This window comes from Chlorocebus sabaeus, chromosome 11 (assembly GCF_047675955.1).
Source record: "Chlorocebus sabaeus isolate Y175 chromosome 11, mChlSab1.0.hap1, whole genome shotgun sequence".
Taxonomy (NCBI): Eukaryota; Metazoa; Chordata; class Mammalia; order Primates; family Cercopithecidae; genus Chlorocebus; species Chlorocebus sabaeus.
The window spans coordinates 31,735,117-31,757,519 of record NC_132914.1 but is presented as its reverse complement, the minus strand read 5'-3'; the positions used below and the strand labels follow the sequence as shown (position 1 = coordinate 31,757,519).

General features: G+C 49.4%; 1 protein-coding gene across 3 annotated transcripts in view; it reads right to left on the bottom strand.

Moving 5' to 3' along the window:
- TSPAN11 (tetraspanin 11) overlaps positions 1–22,403 on the bottom strand; it is a 67,123-nt gene that overhangs the window by 26,484 nt on the left and 18,236 nt on the right. For all 3 annotated transcript variants that reach the window (XM_007968095.3, XM_007968090.3, XM_007968092.3), the window contains exons 2-3: positions 12,332–12,426; positions 2,144–2,335 (exon numbers count right to left, since the gene is read on the bottom strand). In XM_007968095.3, the coding sequence (XP_007966286.3) occupies positions 2,144–2,335; positions 12,332–12,415 (276 nt within the window). In that variant the 5' untranslated portion in view covers positions 12,416–12,426. The remainder of the gene's footprint in view (positions 1–2,143; positions 2,336–12,331; positions 12,427–22,403) is intronic.

The following is a 22,403-nucleotide window of genomic DNA, read 5'->3' as shown; positions in this document are numbered from 1 at the left end:
TCGGGGAGCCCTAGTTCTCCACCCGTGTGACCCCCACCCCACTCCTGGTGGAGTGTGCAGTGAATCTGTCTAGGACAGGGTGTCTGATCTTTTGGCTTCCCTGGTCCACACATAAAACACACTAATGATAGCTGATGAGCTAAGAAAAATAAAATCACAAAAAAGTCTCATGTTTTGAGAAAGTTTACGGATTTGTATTGGGCCGCATTCAAAGCTGTCCTGGGCTGCAGGCGGCCCGTGGGCTACGGGTTGGACAGGCTCGGTCTAGGACCTATGAATCTGGTAAACTGTTGTCCTGTGCCTCTCCTGTGCCCCCTCTTGTGGCCACACCTGACTGACCATCACCTAAAAGAACACAACTACCAGGTGACTCTGGTAAACTGCTTCACCTGCCTCTGCTGTTTCTTCCCCGTCCATACACAGAGTAAGAGTTGCTGCTCTTCGGGGCAGGGCGAGGACTGAGTGAGCTGATGCGCATGAGTGTTGAGCACAGCACTTGCTTGGCACAGAGTTCAGATTACCGGGACTTTGCAGGTTGCTGTAGTGAGGATACAGGGAGGCGGCTCTAGTAAATAGTGGCCATTTGTGTTCTAATTGGGCTCAGGGAGGAATGAGGGCCTGTTTCCCAGTGCTGCAGAGGAGCACTGGCCTTTAGTGGCTCTATAGAACCAGGACAGATGGCTCTGGGTCAGAAGGAAGGTGCTCGGTGGGGGCTTCTGCATTCCTTCTTGAGCTGTCCAGAGGTGAGTCCTGTCCTCTCTAAACTAGATGACCTAACGGAAGGAAGGAGGCAGGTGAGGGCACGCGGCTTAGCAGCCTGCTCATGGGCAGACCTCCAGGCCTGAGGTCCAGAGGCCCAGCCTGAAGCCTGAGGCCAGGCTGAAGGCCCTGCTTGCTAAGGGGTGCAGAGCCAGACAGGATACAAACAGGCTTGCTGACACTGCAGAGGAGAGGGGTTCTCTCTCTGGGCCCAACTGCACTGATCCCCGTAAACCTCATGGCTAGTCAGTGCCACCCACAGGGAATATCCCTAGACACCCTACATGCCTGGTTTTAGTCAGTCATGTCACTTGCCTTCATCCAGCTACGTTGGTCAGATCTGGGATGGGCTACGTGGCTCTCAAGGACCTCAGCTGACCGACCTGCATTGCCCTGCTGGAAATCCTCATGGTAGGCCCCATGTGGGGGTGGGTGATGGCGTGGCTGGCTCTCAGCACACATGTCCTACCTGCTGGAAAATAGCTCAAACCCCAAACTCTGGGGGCCTTCACTTTAGGAGACTTAGGAGATAAGCAACCAGTTTTAACACATGAGCCTAATTTAGATTCTAACTCAAATGTAAACACAACAACAGCTTATGGTTCAATTGGGAAGATGTGAAGCTGCCTGGGTATTTCATGATATTAAGGAATGACTGTTAATTGTTTTAAAGTGTGATAATGGTAATGTTATCACGTTTTCTAGAAGAGGGTCTTAAGTTTTAGAGGTACACACTGAAACACTAACAGATGACATGCTGTCTGGGACTGTTTCAGAACCACCCTGGGGTTAAGAAGTGGGCAGGATGCAGGTGAGAGAGTGGATGGAACCAAGATCGGCTATGAGATGGTAACTGTTGAACTTTGGGTGAAGGGAAGACAGAGCTTCATGAAAAACACTCTTTATTTCTGTATATCTTTGAAAACTGCCGTAATAAAACCTAGAAGGAGGAAGGGGGAGAGGAGGAAGAAGAGGAGGAAGGAGGGAGAGGAAGGGGAGAAGGGGAAGTAGGAGGAGAAAGAGAATGAGAAGGAAAAGGGATAAGGATGAGGGGAAGGGTAGAGAGTAGGGGAAGAAGGAGAGGAGCAGGAAGAAGAGGAGAAGAAGAAATGGAGGAGGAGGCAGAAGGGGAGTGGGAGAAGGAGACAGATGGAGATGTGGAGAAGGAGCTGCCACTGCAGCTACTGAGACGGCCCTGCTTGCTTGGGTCCTAAGAACCCGGAGACCGTGGCAAACACCAGACCCAGGAGCAGCCACCCCCTCTCTGGCTCTCCCACAGCCTCAGCCCCTCCCACTCCAGGGCTGGGGCCCCTCTCGCTTGCTGGAAACCTGACTGGGTGGTGCAGGGCTCCCCCTCCCTGCCAAGCACGGGGTGGGCACTGACCGTGGAGAGGCAGCCCTTCTGCTCCCGGAGGATGGCACCGAAGCCCAGGAAGCCGGTCACCATGACAAGTGCGCCCGCAAAGATGAGGATGTAGGCGGAGGCGGCAAAGGTGCTGGAGGCCAGGACGCTGAGGTAGCCACTCTTCTCCACCAGGGTCCAGATGCCCACAGCCAGGACGGCTGCTCCCCCGACCTGCGGGAGACCACTGGGTTAGAGCAGGGGGTGGTGGGGGCCTCAGCAGCTGCCATTTATTCAATGCCCACAGGGCGCCAGGCACTTCTTTTGCACTGGCTCATTCATTCCTCCAAAGGAGGCGAGAATGGTATGGTTACCCAATTTTATAGATGAGGAAATCAAGGCTGAGAGAGGTCAGGAGACTTGTCCAAGGTGAGCAACCTGCAGAGCCAGGTTTGGAATCCAGGTCCGACTGTGAATTCGGTGCTTTTTACCGTGGTGGCCTATTGCATATGAGGCCGGGGGAGGGGACTGCAGTTTCAGGGATGACCAACGTATCTGAGTCCCTCTGCCTCCCCAACTTTTCACCTCCCCAACTCCTGCCACCCTTGGTTCCTCTCCCCTCAAAGCACTCCTTCCCTCTGTCCACTCTTCCCTGGTGGGGCTTGTTCCAGCACCGCCCCTTGTTTAATCCTTATGTTTGCCCATTTGGGAAGCACAGCTGGGCTTTTTATCCCTACTATACATGGGAAGAAACTGGGACCCATGGAGGAAAGGTAAATTGCCCGAGGTCCTGCCTCTAGTTGGGGGCAGGGGTAGGGGCAGAGGCAGGACGAGAACTCAGAGCCCAGGCCCTGCCCACTCAGTCACGCTGCCTCCATGATTGAAGAGTCAGGGTGCTTGACAGGCTGGAGCCGCCTGGGACTGCAGGAGGAGAAACTTTTTTGCTGTCTGATTCTCCTTTGGTCCCGAGAAGAAGGGAGGGATAGGACCCTCCTGACTTGCAGATCGGGGGACGCCTCCTTAGAAACTGGAGTTGGGAAATAGGGCAGGGATGGCTCGGCTTGGCTGATTCTATTTGCAATGAAGCCAAGTTACGCTTTCTGTGACTGTTGGACCCAGCAGGGCATAATGTGTGTGTATGCACACATGCACAGCATCTTCAGCGTGCCAGGTGGGGAGTACGAGGGTGTTTGCCCAGGATTTGGGGACAGAACCCCTGGGACCTCTGACTGTCTCTGCCATCTGCTCCTGGGAAGGTGGACTTCTGCCGGCTAGTCTCCCTGCCCCCATTTAAGGATGGGTCTCTTTCCTTTAATGGGTGAGGAATGCTTCCTCAAGGGGTCCTGGGTGTGGTCAAAGCTAGAGAAGTGCCCTGGGCCCTGTCCATGCCCCCTGAGCCTTGTTGCTGAGAGGAGCTCCCCATTTGCCCCAGGAAGACTCCACACAACCTACCCTGTCATTTCCCAGTTCTCCTTCTGGGCATTCACAGACATTTGTGGATCTAACACACACATATTTACCATTTTCTCTTCTGAGCTTTGCAACAGTTCTGTGAGCATGCGGCAGGGTGGCAGGGCACATATTCTGCATTGTGCAGATGAGGAAATTGAGGCTTGAAGAGAATAAGAATGTGCCCAAGACGACACCATTAGAGTTTCAGAACTGAGATTCAAACCCACGTCTCCTGAGAGAGCAAATCCACGACTCTACCCAGATCCCACAGACTGGGCTGGGCCTGCTCCTCTACTTCTCCGTTTGTAACAGATACTATTTCTTCAAAGTGCCATTTTATCTCCACTGGCACCTCCACCAGGTGGAAGAGCCAGGCGGAAGGACACCATCTGGGCTACAGCAAACAGAATGGGAGTGCCTATCACGCAGATTTCTTCAATTCCATGATGCACACATTTTTCTCTCACATGTTAACATCTCTAAAATTGGGATGTATCTTCTGACTGATGGTATTTTATAATTATACTTGGCAGTTTTTCTTAGTGGTACAAAAAACAATAGTGTATCTTACTACTGATGATATCTTACCTTCAGTGAAATCCTAGAATAGGTTTTAAAATTCTCTGTGGGTATAGGTTATCTGTGGCTCACACAACCTCCATGACCAGTGAGGGATTTCCTGAATTTGGGTCAACAGAATTGTGTAAAGTGAGGGTTTGCAGCCAAATATCCTGCATGGAATTCTTTTTGCCCCCTTCAGCATGCCTGGAAGGCTTGGGTGAGGGTCCCAACTTTGCATAACTAGCGGTGTGACCTCAACATAGTCCCTTAACCTCTCTGGACCTCAGCTTCTTCATCTCCTAAATAAGGGATGTATTAGACCATCTATTAGATGGTCTATTAGACCAGTGGTTCCCAACCTATAACTACTAAGAACCCCTTTGATTACTTTTCCCCATGGATCCAATGTTTTGAGGGCCTCCACCCCTCTCCCAGGCTTATCTAGGTGGTCCCCAGCCTATAACTACTGGGAAGCCCTTTGATTGCTTTCCCCAGGATCTAATGTTTTGAGGGCCTCCACCCCCTCCCAGTCCTTAGGCTTAGCTGTAAGGAATGAGAAGGTTTCATTCCTTTGGAAGACCTGCTTGGGACATGGTCATCTCTTTAGAAAACAAGCTTTTCTCTGGGCAGGAAAATGAACACTGCTCACTGTTGGATGGGTCACCAGAGGGGTCACGGGAGGACAGAAGTCAGCAGCCTAGGTTCTAGTTCTGACTGTGCGCCTGACTAACCACACGCAGCCCCTCTAAGCCTCAGTTTCTTCATCTGTAAACTGGGGGCACTGGATGGGAACATCTCTGAGGTCCCTTCCACATGGTTAAACTGTCCCTCTTAGTACCGGAGGTCAAGCTTCTGCCAAAGAACCTCCGGCAAGATGGTTCTGAACCAGTGGCTCATGGCTGTCACTCAAGCCACCTGGAAACTGCCTAAGCCAGTAGAGAGCAGCAGAAGAGGCAGGAAGAGGGACTGATGGGGTGGGGAAAGATCTGACACCACTGAGCTATTCAACAACCATTGGCGTACAGTTGATTCAACAGTATTTGGCTCTTTACAGAAACTGGTATGGTATTCCGTGAGGGTAATAACTACATTTTCCTTTTCTTTTTTTTCTTTTTTTTTTTTATTGCTCTGTCGCCCAGCCTGGAGTGCAGTGGTGCGATCTCGGCTCCCTGCAACCTCCACTTCCCAGGTTTTCAAGCAATTCTCCCACCTCAGCCTTCTGAGTAGCTGGGATTACAGGCATGCACCACCACACCTGGCTAATTTTTGTATTTTTAGTAGAAACAGGGTTTCACCAAGTCAGTCATGCTGGTCTCGAACTCCTGGCCTCAGGTGATCCAGCCGCCTCGGCCCCCCAAAGTGTTGGGATTATAGGCGTGAGTCACCAGGCCTAGGTAATAACTACATTTTTCAAAGCCACAGCCTGTGGCTGACTAGCTGGCAAGCCCTGCAGAGGGTGAAGCCAGGCAATGAGGATGCAAGCCCGCCAGGAGGGGCGGAGCAGGCCACCCCTGCTGTGTAATTTTAGGAACTTTCCATTCATAGGAAAGAAACATGATGGGGTGAAGCATTAACCTGAGTGGCTGCACATGCCTCAGGGCTGAGAGAAATTAGGCAGCAGACCTGGAGGAAAGCAGGCAGAGGGTATAAAAGTAATTGTAGGCGTTTTTCTTTGTGTCTTGCTACCACAGGGCTTCCACAATGAGGGAAGGAAAGGGATGGGGCAGGAGCCAGGACCACTTGAATCCCAATACGGAAGGATCCTCTGGGGAGGGGAGTTCTCCACCCTCAGTGAGGAGGAGCCCATGGCTCAGGACGCGGGAAATGCACAGGGTGACGGAAACGCACAGGGTGACGGGAAACGCACAGGGTGACGGGAAACGCACAGGGTGACGGGAAGTGCACAGGGTGATAGCAGACTTTGTGTTTACTGGCCACCTGCTACATGCCAAGCCCCACACTGGACTGAAAAGCCTTCGGGGTTGGACAGGAGCTCACCCATGGGAACCACACTCATCGTCTGTGCTCCTCCTCCCTGCTCAGTCTCATCCGTGGTGCCATCACCCAACCAATCTCAGACACCGCAGGGTCACTATAGGCTCCTCCTCCTCTCCATGACAACCATGTGCCAATTCCCCTCTCCCCTCAAACCTGTCTCCATCTCCCTGCCACACTGCCCAACTTAGTTCCCCACCACAGTCGGCTGCTGGCTCCTGACTCCTGCTCCACCAACAGGCTGATCCCCCAAGGCACCCCCGGCTGAGAAGTCCCCACCAGCTCCCACGCCCAGGGCACCAAGCCCAAAAACTCTTTCACATGGCCTCGGGGCTCTTACTGTCTGGCCTTAACCTGACTTTTTGGCATCATCTTCTGGTATTTTCTTTCCCCCACACCTGGGTTTTTTTTTTTTTTTTTTTTGAGGCGAAATCTTCCTCGGTCACCCAGGCTGGAGTGCAATGGCGCGATCTCGGCTCACTGCCACTTCTGCCTCCCAGGTTCAAGCGATTCTCCTGCCTCAGCCTCCTGAGTAGCTAGGATTACAGGGACGTGCCACCACGCCTGGCTAATTTTTGTATTTTTTTTTTTCCTGGGTTTTAATCACTTTGAACTAAGTAGTTGCTTTTTCCTGAAAACAGTGTGGTTACCTAATAATTCAGGCACTATTAGCAGAGTGGTAAACAGGGTGAACTCTGGGACGTGGCGCGGTGTCTGAGTCCAAGCCCCTCTGTTTACTGGCTGTGTGGATTTGGATAAGCAAGGCAGCCTCTGTGGGCCTCAGGGAGGCTCTTATTCCTGCCCACCTTTCACACATTGTTCTCTCTGCCCTTCCTCTTCCATTGAACTCCTACACACCCTCTAAGGCCCATTTTGAGATTTTGAGTGTGGCACCTGCTCTGACTGTCCTGGGCAGGTGAGTTCATCCCTCTCCTGCAAGCCTGCGGTGCTGCTCACTTCACAGCAGCCCTCGGCACTTGGGGCAGGGGGCCCCTCACTCCCCTCAGAACACAGCCCAGCACATGGCCTGGCACCCGGGAGCCGCCCCAGTGAGTGTGGGACTCAGTGGATGGGGCTCTGCAGAGGGCTGTGGAAATGGCACCTGCTCCCCTACCTGCCTCTGTCTGCTGAGCTCCTAGGGCAACAGCTAGTGTTTCTCTTTCCTGCTTTATGGCTGTTTTGATTTTTAAAGGGGCAGTCTACAAAGTCCCAGCAGTCCCAGTGAGGAATGGGCTTTTTCTCTGGGACATTAAGAAGAGGCTCCTGGAAAGGCTGGGGTTGCGCCCTAGGTATCTTAAGGTCAGACTGATGCTTGGTTACTCTCATTCCTTCTTTCAACCAATACCCACTGTGTACCTGCTATGATGATGCCAGGCTCTTGGGCCATCATGGGGCCCATGCCTGACACTGCCACTGCCCCTGCCCCAGGATCACTTGTAGGACACTGGGTTGAAAGACCTGACTTAGTAATCACCAGGGTGACTTCTACTATGAAGGAGAAGTGAATGGGTCTAATTTGGGGAGCAAACACAGCGTGGGGGCTCAGGGAGAAGACTGGGAGACCAGGTCTGAACAAGACTCAACTTCTTTTAAAGAATGGTTTCCCATTCCCACATCAGAAGAGTCAGCTGAACCCTGGGCTGCAGTCCTGATACAGCACGGCTGAGCCCTATGCCCACACGCAGGCAGGCACCCCAGTCCCACGCCCGAGCTGCCAAGCTCTCCAGGAGGGCACACAAAAGCATGCATCAGGTGCTGCTGCTCACCCTCCTCATGAACGACCTTCTCTGAGCGCCAGGCATGCATTTCTCTCTGGCTCTGCCCATGCTCCTGCTGCCTCGGTTTATGGAATCTTCAAGGATAGGCTTGTCATGCTAAGGGCTATTTTCCACTTTGAGGCATCCTTGTTTTTGGCTCTCTGCCTTTAACCTCAGAACACTACCTCCTCTGCTGTCTTCCCCACTCCCATCTACCCCTATAATAAGAGCAAAATCTCATGAGTCTTACTGAAGGGTGGAGCTGGGAGGGAACATGTGATCATCTGTTCATCTTCCAAACCCAGCTCAGAGCCCAGAGGAAATCTTCCTTGGAGCTGTCCCTGCCCCATCTCCCAGCAAATCATTCTGTCCTCTGTACCAACTCCTTGTCTTGCACATGTTTCTATAATTACACTCATAGTCTATTTATTTTATTGGATACCTTGTGTGTCTCCTCTTTTAGCCTCTTGATTAAATCTCATTCATCTTAATATCCCTAGCAGAGGGCTACACATGGATGGAAGGAAGGAAGGAAAGAAGGGAGGGAGGAAGGGAGGGAGGGAGGGAGGAAGGGAGGAAGGGAGGACAGGAGGACAGAAGGAAGCAGGGGAGGAAGGGAGGGAGGGAGGAAGGGACTGATTGATTTCAACTCCTTTTATATTCTGGATGGAGAAACCAAGGCCTGGAGAGAAGTGACTTTTCCACAGTCACACAAGAAGGCCAAAGGAAGTGTGGAGAGCAGAAATTAAGAATCCTAATGCTGGGCCGGGCGCGGTGGCTCAAGCCTGTAATCCCAGCACTTTGGGAGGCCGAGACGGGCGGATCACGAGGTCAGGAGATCGAGACCATCCTGGCTAACATGATGAAACCCCGTCTCTACTAAAAAAATACAAAAAACTAGCCGGGCGAGGTGGCGGGCGCCTGTAGTCCCAGCTACTCGGGAGGCTGAGGCGGGAGAATGGCGTAAACCCGGGAGGCGGAGCTTGTAGTGAGCTGAGATCTGGCCACTGCACTCCAGCCTGGGCGACAGAGCGAGACTCCGTCTCAAAAAAAAAAAAAAAAAAAAAGAAAAAAAGAATCCTAATGCTCAGTTTAGTGCCCATTTAACCAACTGGGCTGCTGACCCACAACGAAGCTGCTTGGCCTGGGAAGCCAAGAGCTACAGCAGAGCAGCTAGAAGGCGTTACCCTAGGCTTCGTCCTGACTTGTCTCATCTGCCATGGCACTGTGCAGACCAAGTGCACATCCCCCTCAACTGTGACTCTGTCTCCCAGCAGATCCTGACAGCACAGAGGGGCAGAAGACCATGGTGGGGGGGCGGTGGTCCCAGGCCATTCAGTATCTCAGGAAGGGGTGTAGCAGAAAAGCCATCACCTGTTCTTTCTTAGATGGCAAGCCTGGAAAGTGGGCAGTGGCCACATTCGGTGGGATGTCGATGTATCAAGAGAAGGGTTTGAGCCTCGGCAGAAGGTGCTTCCCTCCCACGGCCTCCCTGACTCCCGAAGTGATGCTCTCAAGTCATGTCACTCCCCTGCTGGGGCTCGAGTCCTCTGTCTTCTCTGCTACCCGTCTTAGCCCCATGTATCCCTGGTCCCTGAGGAAATACCAAGGCCTCAGCTAATGCTCAAGGGTGGGACACAGCTTCTGGAGCAGAGGCAGCCTCTCCAGGCAAGGGAGCAGCTGCTTCCTCAGTGCTCCCCATAGCCTGGCGGAGCGCCTGAGAGGCTAGAAAAGTTTTGATTATTAACACAGCCAAGCAGTTGAATAAAATAATAAGTTAGAGAACACCATTGCAGGGGCGATGGGAGCCATAGGGAGCCATGGAAGAAAAGGGAGGGGAAAGAAACACATCTCCTGGGTGGCCACAGAGGAAACCCTGGACCACATTTTCTTTTACGGTTGTAAAGGAGGCAAGAAAGTGTCAGCATTTTTGGTTCCTTCCCCGCTCTGTAGGATCATCCAATCAACACCAGCTTAACTGAAATTCTAGGTGGTGGAGGCCAGGGGGGAGGCGGGAGTGAGGGACAGGGTGGTGGGGAAGGATTGCCACCTGAAGTCTGACCTCGTTCAAGTGGAGGTGAAGACGACTCTGAATTTTTCAAACTTTGGAATGTGACCCATTAGGGTTGTGATATAAGTTTAGTGGGTTGTAAGCTGCACTAAAAACAAAAAGAAGGAAATAATCAAAATAGAAAAAAAATCTGAGCGCATCACGCAACATAAGGGTAAACTTACTTTGGTGAACAGTGTTCCACATAACTATTTCTTATGCTTCCACGTATATCTTACATGGGACATGATCCCAAAAGTCTTAAAGCCAGAGCTATTGGAGACTGAGGTTGAACCTTGGTCTCTTGTTTACAATGAAGAGCTCTACCATCCACCATCCACATGTCCCAGATGCCTTTTTAGGTTAAGGACTCAATCTTGACAATTTCACCTTTTAAATCCCTTCACTCTCTGCAAATACTTAGATCCCCATTGACACTCCCACAGTGCAAGTCACCACCATCTCCTGCCCTGATCAAAGCAAAGTCTAGAGGGAATGTCAACAGTGGCTGTTCCTGGGGTGGCCAGTGGTTTGGGTTGGACTGGGTCCCCCAAAAGATATGTTGAAATCCTTACCCTTGGTACCTGAGAATGTGGCCTTATTTGGAAATATGATATTCACAGATGTAATCAAGTTAAGATGAGGTCATTAGGGTGGGTCCTAATCCAACATGACTGGTGTCCTTGTAAGAAGAAAATGTCATGTGAAGACAGAGACAAACAGGGACAACAGTGTGTGATGACAGAGGCTTTGGAGACTATAGTGATGCAGCCACAAGCCAAGGAGTGCCAAGAATCGCCAGCCACAACCAGAAGCTGGGACGAGGCAAGGAAAGATTCTACCCAAGTCTCATAGGGAGCTTGGCCCTGTGACACCTTGATTTCTGACTTTTAGCCTCTGGAACTGTGAGGGAATAAATTTTTGTTGTTTAAAGCCATCCAGTTTATGGCACTTTGAAATGAACATGTGAGATAAAAACAATTTTCATTTTATGATACTTTTTAATATTTTAGAGATTATCTGTAGTGGATACATAAGACTTTTATAATCAGGAAATCAAGTTATTCTTAAAAAGAAATGCTTACTTAGCAAGAATCCTTATCGCCCTATTGGATTTGTCCCTCAGAATGGAAACCATCTCTACCACGCAGTTTCCTATCCATATCAACACAGCTTTATTATTGCACCATCTTCATCGTCACGACTTCAGTATTGCAGGAAACTCTCGCCCAGGAAGGTAAAAGTGACAAATTATTTTATTATTCCTTTCAGGAACTTTGCAAACATTTAAACAAATAGCAGATTGCACAACTTTTTAATAGATAGCATCTAATGACTGGTCTATTCTCCAAGACTCTTCAGAACTCTTGCCTTGCCATGTCTACCCACCCTAAACTCTCACGTCATGGTCTTTTCCAATCATAAGCAAGCCCCTGTAGGAAAGACCCAGAAAACTCAGACATGTCCCCCACCTTTGCATTTGCCTTTCTGAGTGCTTCTAAGACTCTGTCAAGTGTCTTCTCCCTTACCATGGTAGCAGGAAGCCCAGCTATGCCTTATCATGGGTTGATTGGCTGGTATTTTTAGGCATTTGACATCTAATATATTCAAAATACTGCGTTTATTGAAGGCAACCCCAACAGGCTAGAATTTATCATTGAATTGTAGCTGAGGAAACAGATTCCTGGAATTTAAGTAGCCTGCCCAAGGCTCCACCATTAGTAGTCAGCAGAGCATGGGTCCAGCTGCCTGCAAAGCCTACACTCTTGTCGCCCTTCTACCTTCTCAAATTTAGTGAGACTGTCGTAACAAATATATACATTCCAGTGTCTATTTTTGGGAACTGATGGTATTCTGCTCCCAATTACCCAGATGATTGCTTCAAGTGGACAGACTACACCCCTCTGGAAGACCTCACCCAGACAGGCTCCTGAGGGGAGTCGCCATAAAGATCATTTTCATCACAGGCAGCAGTAGTCGGAGCCTCCAGGACTTCTGTTTCTCTGCCCTGGGCCTGGAGAATGTTAACCATGAAAGGCGAATGGACTTCAGTGGAAAACAAGTTATTATTTCAGGCAGTCACATTTTCCAAAAGGCACTGGTGCAACAAGTTAGTGGGGAAGAAAGAACTGGATCCTTCGTACAGTAGGGCTGGAACACAAAGCTTATTGTTATGTTTGTGCCTCTATTCAGATGCCAGGTGGTACGATCTCCATGCCAACCTGCAGACCCAATTCTTCTCTTCCTTCTCAGTAGCAAATGTACATATTTGCTTTAAAGTGGGAAGAGTTCATCCATGGTTGATCGTTGATCTTTGATTTGGAAGATATCAACCTCAAAGTGGTGACACAGAAAAAAGGTGGCTTGACTCATTCAGTGTTTTAGGAAGAGGATGTGTGTGCAAAATTCACTCACCCAGAAGAAGAAGTTGAAGACAAAGAGTAAGTACTTCAAGTAGACGATCAGCCAGTCGTCCTGCTCAGTCTTATAGTGGGCCATGGCTGCTGGGCCTGCAGAGAAGACACATATGCTGGGCCAGGGAATCACCAAGAACCACCTTGTCTTTCCCAGAGTCAGAGCATCTTGGCAAGGTTCCCTTCAAAGGGCTCATTAACCTATCTGCTGGGGGACTTTGAGGCTATGCATGGGTAGCATGGAGCAAAGATCTGGGAATTGCTAAGGACACCAAATAGAGGTGAAGTGGGGCAGAATCTTCCAGAACTTTAGATGTCAGTTTTGTCCTCTTGACAAAGGTCTAACCTACAATTCTGCCACAGACTTTGCGTTGGTCTTACTGTATTCTTAATCGCTTTTCCTGTCTCATCAGGGTTGCAGGACACAAGTTTACCTGTCTTACACACACACACACACATTCAGCATCACTACTTTGCATAGGAAACTTGCACTCTGCATCATTTGAACAGGACTCTGAATCCACAGGTGTGGCATGAACCCCAGAGCAGAGCACCTGTGCTGGAAAGGGCCCCAGCGATCACCCAGTCCACCCGACCTGGCTGCTGCAGCTTGACTTTCCAGATGAGGAAGCAGGCCCAGACAGGCCTGGTGGTTTGGCAGGAAGAAGTACAAGAGCCCCTGGAGTCTGACTCCCTGGGTTCACACCCTGATCTGTCACAAGATGTGTGATACGCCGGGCACGGTGGCTCATGCTTGTAATCCCAGCACTTTGGGAGGCCGAGGCGGGCGGATCACGAGGTCAGAAGATCGAGACCATCCTGGTGAACATGGTGAAACCCCGTCTCTACTAAAAATACAAAAAATTAGCCGGGCGTGGTGGCGGGCGCCTGTAGTCCCAGCTTCTTGGGAGGCTGAGGCAGGAGAATGGCATAAACCCGGGAGGCGGAGCTTGCAGTGAGCCGAGATCGCGCCACTGCATTCCAGCCTGGGCGACAGAGCGAGACTCCGTCTCAAAAAAAAAAAAAAAAAAAAAAGATGTGTGATACTTTGGGCAAGTTATGTGACTTCCCATCCCTCAGCGTTCTCATCTGTAAGTGGGGATAATGACACATATATCATAGGGTTGTTTTGAAGATTAAATGAAATAATCTATGTGAAGTGTGTAACATAGTCCTTGGCATATATAAGTGTTCAATCAATGTTAGCTATTATTACATGTCACAGAACTGGGGTGACGGCCTAAGACTCCAGTCCTAAAACTCCCGTCTTTACCCCAGCACCATGCTATCTCTTGTCCTGACACCCACTGATGGACTCTCTGGGAAGTATGACATCAACAGTGGTGATAAAGGCAGAGAGGGCCACTGTGCCTTGTTTGCTTCTCTGTCTGAACCTCAGAAAGTCTGAAGCCTTTGTAGTTTCCCCTTCTTGAGCTACATTTGCCCCTGGGAACGTGCACACCCACACTCACAGAGTAGTTGGTCTTTAAGAAATTACTCCCATTTTGGGAACCTCTTTTATTTCAGAACCATAAGCAATGAGGCACGGCTTATGCTTATTCAGGCAGACGATCAGCCAGTCATCCTGTTCAGTCTTATAATGGACCATGGCTGCTGGACCTCCAGAGAAGACACATGGGCTGGGCCAGGGGGATTCAGCATTCCTGTCTCTTCCTCCATTATTTCCAACCCCCAATTGGGCCCTCCTTTCATCCTGTTCTTGCCCCCTGGGCTGGTGCTTGGCCGTGCCCCAGTTATTTCCTCTGAGCTACTGTTCTGCCTCTTATTTCAAGCTCATGGGCTCACTGAGACAGGAAGAGAGGAAGAGAGAAAAGACAATGTGGCTGACTTATTTGTGATTTCTATTTGCAGACTTTGAAGAAGGTAATTTAAGACTGCGAGTCTTCTCCTTAAAAAAAGACAAAACTCATTTTTCTCCAATTTAGTTTTCGAGGGAGGGTGGTAGAATAAATACAGAAGGAGAAAAAAAGGAAGTCTGTAAGATATGGCCGTGGATGGTGTCGGCCAGGGGATCTAACGGGAGCAATTTCACCGTCATGCAGTCAGTCCTGACAAGACAGCAGGTGCAGCATCTCCTGGGCCACCGCAGGCCCTTAGCAAGTGGCATAGTTTGTGGGGCCTGGCCACTCCTGTCTGCAGTCTCTCTCCCTGTGCACACCCCTCCCCTCCCAGGCAGGGCCACTGGACTTCTGCCCTAGAACCTTCTCTCTACTTGTGGCAAAGGGGCCTGATTCACTCACTCAAACCACAGAGTCAGGGCCCTGCCCTCTAAAGGAAAATTGTATTTTTTAAAAAGAACTTCAGGCAGAAGACAAGGCTTAAGGAAAAGAAACCATTCTAATGGTAAAATTTCAGTCATTAGTGGTAGGGAAGATAGAACCACAAAATGTCAGGGTCAGGGGAAACCTTTGGGCTCACTTAATTCAATCTTCTGCAGAAAGAATGAGGAATTTTACATATTTAAGATGCGTATTTAAAAATGACTTTTCTAAGGTCACATGGCTAATCTGTAGTTGAGTTTCCTATTCTCCACCATTCAGTGCTCCTTTCCCCAACACCACGTGTGGGGCCCTGTGCTGGGGGTGACAGAGGCCCCAAAGAAGTGTCAGTACCAGCCTGTAGCCAGATGACTGGATCTGAAAGCTAGCTTTGTCATTTTACTGGCTGTGTGACCTTGGGCAAGTTATTTAACCTCTCTATGTAGCTAATATTTATGGAACACTTACTATGTGCCAAGCACAGAACTAAGTGCTTTACGCTCATGATTTCAGTCCATCTTCCCAATACCCCTGCGAAATAGGGTTATTCCCATTTCATAATATAATCAGGTTTAGACAGGTTAAATAATTCAACTAAAGTCACATAACAAGTAAATGACAAAGTCAGAGCTGAATAAAGAATCTCTGCTTCTGGGCTCAAGCTTTTACCCACTGTGCAGTACTCACAGGATGAGATCTACCAGGGCAAAGGAGGAAGGGGAGGGACCAGAGACTGCTGGTCCCCCTAGTATTTGTTAGAATAGAACCTCTCAATTTTAGTTAGATACTTAGTCACCTGGAACAGAAAACATTTCCCAGACTCCCGTCCTGCTAGAAGGAGGATTCACTGCTGGCCGGTAAATGGTATATAAGAAGTGGTATAGGCAACTTCTTACAAGGATCATTTTTTGATATATGTTTCACAGGCATTCAAAAAGCATGAGAATCCTGTCATTATAGGGTACAAATTCTGTATGTGTCAGTTAGATCAAATTTGTTAATTGTACTTTTCCCATCTTCTATATCCTTACTGATACGTTCTATTGGCTATTGAAAAAGGTATATTACAGACTCCCACTATGATTTTGAATTTATCTATCCCTTGCTTAATACTGTTAATTTTTGCTTCATATATTTTGTAGATATTTTATAGAGTGCAAAGAAATTTGGAGTTGTGATATCCTTCTGGTGGATCAAACTCTTCATCATTAATAAATGTCATTCTTTATCTCTAATAATCGAGGTATCCTTAATGTGTGTGTGTGTGTGGGATGTCTCTCTTCACCCTTTCTTTCTGTTGGTTGGAATGCTGATGTTATGGCTGGAGCTCAAGCAGCCATCCTGGGCCATGAGCTGGAAACCATGGGTTCAAGGAGTCTGGGTCTCAGATGAGTTTAGAGCTGCCATACCATCCCTGAGCTGCTTACCTCCAGACTGAGTTTACAAGAGAGAAAGACAAACTTGTAGCTTCTTTCGGCTACATGTTTGAATATGCTATTGCTCACAGCTAATATCACCCTGACACAGCAGAGGAAGCAGTGGGTACTAAGGTGTGTAGGAGCATCCCATGCTGGGGCATGGCAGGTCTTACACAGCAAGACCAGAGATAATGCCGTGCAGTGGTTGCCAAGCAATTCTGACTGTACAACTGCCTCCACTAATTTATTGATAAATATTATTCATGTACTATTATCAATCTATATGCAGATATTCAAAGTTTAATTCTGCACTGTTTAAAGGTAAAAATAATTAGGGATACAGATTCCAGTAAGTCCTCCCTGCACCCCAGTGTACTGTCTGTCTCCACTTTGGAGGCCACTGGTACAGAGCATGAGTGGAGGGAGTGAGAGCTGAAGGATATATAGGGGGTCAAGAGTGACCTTACGTGCCAAGCTCTGAGACTTGGATTTGCATCCTGAAGATAAGGCTGACCCCAGGATGGTGGTGCTTAAGTCCAAGAAAGAGAAGGGGGTGGCGGATGGAGAGCAGGGCACAGACTCCTCAAGAGCATAGAGAGGAGGTTCCATCAGGCAGGCAGTGTGTGTAAGAGGCAGGGCAGGAAAGATTCTGAGGAGGAGCCCTGCTGTCTAAAAAGAGAGCCAGCGGAGGAAGAAGAAACCAGGCAGCAAAATGGTATGCGAGGGAGAGGGTAGAAGGAGAACCAGGGGAGTTCAGGGTCCTGGAAGCCAGGGAAGACAGGGTGGTCCACAGTGCCACATGCTGCCAAGAGGTCTCAGTCAAATGAGGACTAGCAAGGACTCACTTTCATCCATGGAGGACAGGTGGGGGGTTAGGGCTGCACCATGAGGTGGGAGGAAATGAGACCGGGAGGTGGATATTTTCAAATGACAAGGCCAGGAGGGAAGCAGCTAGGTGGCCTGGGAAAGGAAGCTGATATGGTTTGGCTATGTCCCCACCCAAATCTCAACTTGCACTGTATCTCCTAGAATTCCCATGTGTTGTGGGAGGGACCCAGGGGGAGGTAATTGAATCATGGAGGCCGGTCTTTCACGTACTATTCTCACGATAGTGAATCGGTCTCACAAGATCTGATGGGTTTATCAGGAGTTTCCACTGTTGCATCTTTCTCGTTTTCTTTTGCCGCCACCATGTAAGAAGTGCTTTTTGCCTCCCACCATGATTCTGAGGCCTCCCCAGTCATGTGGATCTGTAAGTCCAATTGAATCTCTTTTTCCTCCCAGTCTTGGATACATCTTTATCAGCAGTGTGAAAATGGACTAATATTAGTAAATTGGTACCAGTGAGCGGGGTATTACTGAAAAGATACCAGGAAATGTGAAAGCAACTTTGGAACTGGGTAACAGGCAGAGGTTGGAATATTTTGAAAGGCTCAGAAGACAGGAAAATGTGAGAAAGTCTGGAACTTCCTAGAGACTTGTTGAATGGCTTTGACAAAAATGCTGATGGTGATATGAACAATAAGGTCCAGGCTGAGGTGGTCTCAGATGGACATAAGGAACTTTTTGGGAACTGCAGCAAAGGTGACTCGTTATGTTTTACCAAAGAGACTGCCGGCATTTTGTTCTTGCCCTAGAGATCTGTGAAACTTTGAACTTGAGGGTATCTGGCAGAAGAAAGTTCTAAGCAGCAAAGCATTCAAGAGGTGACTTGGGTGCTATTAAAGGCATTCAGTTTTATAAGGGAAGAAGAGCATAAGAGTTTGGAAAATTTGTAGCCTGACAATGCAGTAGAAAATTTCATTTTCTGAGGAGAAATCCAAGCCAGCTGCAGAAATTTGCATAAGTAATGAGGAGCCAAATGTTAATCCCCAAGACAATGGGGAAAATATCTCCAGGGCATGTCAGAGGTCTTCATGGCAGCCCCGCCCATCACAGGCCCAGAAGTCTAGAACAAAAACAGTGGTTTTGTGGGACGGGTCCAGGGTCCCTCTGCTATGTGCAGCCTAGGGACTTGGTATCCTATGTCCCAGCTGCTTCAGCTGTAACTGAAAGGGGCCAACGTAAAGCTCAGGCTGTGGCTTCAGAGGGTGGAAGCCCCAAGCCTTGGCAGCTTCCACATGGTGATGAGCCTGTGGGTGCACAGAAGTCAAGAATTGAGGTTTGGGAACCTCTGCCTAGATTTCACAGGATATATGGAAACACCTGGATGTCCAGGCAAAAGTTTGCTGCAGGGGCAGGGCCCTCATGGAGAACCTCTGCTAGGGTAGTGTGGAAGGGAAATGTGGGGTTAGAGCCCCCACATAGAGTGCCTACTGGAGTGCTGCCTAGTGGAGCTGTAACAAGAGGGCCACTGTCCTCCAGACCCCAGAATGGTAGATCCACCGACAGCTTGTGCCTGGACCATGTGGCTGGAAAAGCTGCAGACACTCAATGCCAGACTGTGAAAGCAGCTGTGCCCTGCAAAGCCACAGGACCAGTGCTGCCCAAGACCATGGGAACCACCTCTTACATCACTGTGACCTGGATGTGAGACCTGGAGTCAAAGGGGATGATTTTGGAGCTTTAAAATTTGACTGCCCTGCTGGATTTTGAACTTGCATGGGCCCTGTAACCCCTTTGTTTTGGCCAATTTCTCCCATTTGGAATGGCTGTATTTACGCAATACCTGTACCACCATTGTACCTAGGAAGTAACTAGCTCACTTTTGATTTTATAGGCTCATAGGTGAAAGGGACTTGCCTTGTCTCAGATGAGACTTTGGACTGTGGACCTTTGGGTTAATGCTGAAATAAGACTTTGAGGGACTGTTGGGATGGCATGATTGGTTTTGAAATGTGAGGACATGAGATTTGGAGGGGCTGGGGCAGAATGATAAGGTTTGGCTGTGTCCCTATCCAAATCTCAACTTGAATGGTATCTCCCAGAATTCCCATGTGTTGTGGGAATGACCCCGGGGGAGGTAACTGAATCATGGGAACCAGCCTTTCGTGTACCATTCTTGTGATAGTGAGTAAGTCTCACGAGATCTGATGGGCTTATCAGGGATTTCCGCTTTTGCTTCTCTCTCATTTTCTCTTGCCACCACCATGTAGGAAGTGCCTTTTGCCTCCTGCCATGATTCTGAGGCCTCCCCAGTCATGTGGAACTGTAAGTTCAATTAAATCTCTTTTTCTTCCCAGTCTCAGGTAAGTCTTTATCAGCAGTATGAAAACGGACTAATACAGAAGCGCTTTTGTGTTGTCAGGAAGGGAGGCTGGAGCATGCCTAGAGCACTGGGAAAGGCTCGAAAGCCCACTTAGCTCTGCTACCTCTAGGGAAAGGGGACAGGGCTGAAGGAGGGAGAGAGGAGGAGCTACTATTGCTAGCAACCACTTCCAGCCCTCCTCCTGGCTGCCCAATGAACTCCCCTGTCTAGGACCTTGTTGTACCCCACAATTTTTCTTTGCCTAGAGAGTGATACACGAGGTGGGCATGGTAATGGCTGCAGTAGCCCCTGGAGAGAAGCAAACATATGCCACTTGAGGTGGGTTCATCTGCCCCCACCAGTGAACGGAAGGACCTGGACTTTGGATAATCCCCTGAAATTGTTTTCGCTGAGCTTTGAGGAGTGTCTTCTGATTTCTGGGAAGCAGACTGGCCTTCTTAAGTGGGTTATTTCTGTTCACAGGAATTGGGCTTCTTGAACCAATGGGAGGAGGTGTCCCTAAGGGGCAAGAGCCAGAGAGTGGGGGGCAGGCAAGGCAGAGACTCCCACCCAGGGGTGGTAATCAACACTGGACACAGAATCACGGACAGGCCCAGGAGGACAAAGGAGAGGGACCATACCCCCACACCCCCCACCTCTGTGAAGCTGGTCTTTTCTTTGGCCTCTGAAAGGCCCTGCTGCATCCCTGCTCCAGGTCATTCACGCTGTGATCTGAATCAGAAACACCTGCTCCTCTCTGCCTGTCCAAATGCTCAGGGCTCAGAGGGATCCCATCCTCTCTGAAGGTGGCTGTCCCCACCTTCCCAGATCCCCAGAGTGGCACCCAGTGTCCGTGGACCACAGCAAGTGATTTGGGTCCTTTTCAGTACCATATTTACTTAGCAGGCTGACGGAGTTTGTGGGGTAACCCTCTGAGCCTGTTGGCTTGAGCTGGGGCAGCTGAACCTCACAGTGCAGTCAGGGCCCTTTCTCTGGTCTGCCCTTCTTTGCTGCCTGTGCTTCGTGAGGTATGTTACTGTCTTCTCGGGGTGTTTGTTTTCCCAGCTATCAGCAGAGTGGTTCTCCTGAGCAAGTCTCAGAACTATCTGGAGGGCTTGTTAAAACACAAATTGCTGGGTCCACCCCCAAAGTTTCTGATTCATTAGGTTTAGGGTGAGACCCTGGAGAATTTGCTCTCAGAAGGGTGACTAATGATCCCCATTTGCCCAGGACAGAGGGATTTCTTGGAATATGGTAATGCTGTTCAGTGCTAAACCTGGGTAATACCGGAAAACCAGGATGGCTGGCCACGGCTCCCAGATGCTGCTGGTCTCGGGACCACACTTTGATTCAATGTTCTTCAAGGCCCTTTCCAGTTCTGAAAGTTCACGACCTCACAGTGTAAGTATCCTTCACATCTGAAACTAACTGAGTGGGGCGGAGCACAAGGGTGGCCGTGTTCTCTCATGCTAACTCACATTTAGGACACAGTTCCTGTTGAAATGTCAAGGATTTCCCAGATGTCCTGGTAACGGGCCTCAGTGGGCCTTCTTCCAGGCTGAGGTTCTGATTGTAGAACAAAGCTGGGATTCAGGGGGAGCCAGCAGGCCCTGGGGGCCGTTACTGTCATAGGCAGGACTCAGGCCATAGGACATCTCAGAAAAGCAACCGCAGATGCCTTGATGGTGAGGTGATGGATTTTGGCGACTTTCTTCAGGGCCGGATGTGTAATGTCATGGGCTGTGAGACTTGGGGATCATTGTGTCTCCGGCTGGATCCCCCCTTCCCTAAGTGAATGAGGGTCAAAGCACAGAGAAGACAAGGGACATGTAGAAAGGGCCCAGCTGGCTGGCCAGATGTGCTGGGAGTCCCAGTGAACAGGGCAAGGCTCCGGCCAGGGCCAGCGACCAGAAGCAGAGGGACCACAACTACTGGCTGAGCGAGAGAGCTGAGTCCTTTAATGGTGATGGGTGGCAGGGAGTTGAGGAGTGCTTGGGAGCTGATTTTTATAAATCAGACATAAATACAAGGCATTTTCAGGCCCTGGGCCAGCTACATCCTTTACACACTCAAAGATGTGTGGAGTCACCAGCAGGTGCCAGGCCTGCTACTTAGAACCACTGGACTTAACTCCTTCAGGAGCTGACAGAGCCATGCAGGGTGGGCCACAGGCATATAAACAACCCCCAGACACGGCAGCACTTTTGAGATGCTGGCCTGCGTTGATAATGGGAACACAGAGGGAGGGGTGTTCATTCTGCCAGACAGGGATGGTGGGGGCAGGAGGATGGCTAAAGGAAGGGGCATTTAATCTGGTCCTTGAGGACAGGCAGGGTTTCTGAGGGCAGAAAAGGAGCAGGGGCTGCCCAGGCGGAGGGGACAGTGTGAGCAAAGGCCTCAGGGAATGGCCGGGCAGCATGGGCCAGTGCAACAGGAAGCACTGGCAAGTCGGGTTCGGGTTAGGGCCTGGAACAGTCTGGCTGGCCTCACTTAGTTGTGACTTGCCTCCCTTTCTCCACATCCTCTACTCCTGGGATCTCATCAGCTTTTTAGCAAAAGCTCCCATTAGCAAAAGCTCAGGTTGGGGGACTCTGAGTCTCTATTCCCTAAGCGGGGAGCATCCCATACCCAGGGGAGGGCTTCTGGGGAACTTGTTGCTTCTAAAATAAAAACAAAGCTGGCATATTTCACTTTAAATAAAGTCTTCCAGGTTCAACCATATTGTCACAAGCAACAGGATTTCCTTCTTTTAAAAGACCAAACAGTCTTCCATTGTGTATATACACACATTCCATTTATCCATTCATCTGTTGATGGACACTTAGATCGATTCCATCTCTTGGCTATTGTGAACAGTGCTAACATGGACCTGGGAGTGCAGATATCTCTTTCACATACTGACTTCACTTCCTTTGGATACAGACACAGAAGTGGCTTATGTTAAGCGAAATAAGCCAGGCACAGAAAGACAAAGAACATACAATCTTACATGTGAAATCTAAAATCATTGATCCCATAGAAACAGAATGGTTGTTCCCAGGGGCTGGGGTGGTTGTGAGGTGCATTAGGGAGATGATGGTCAAAGAGTACAGAATTTTTTGACAAGCGGAGTAAGTTCAAGAGATCCATTGTACAACAAGATTATTATAGTTAATAATATATTGTATTCCTGAAAAACACTAAGAGAGT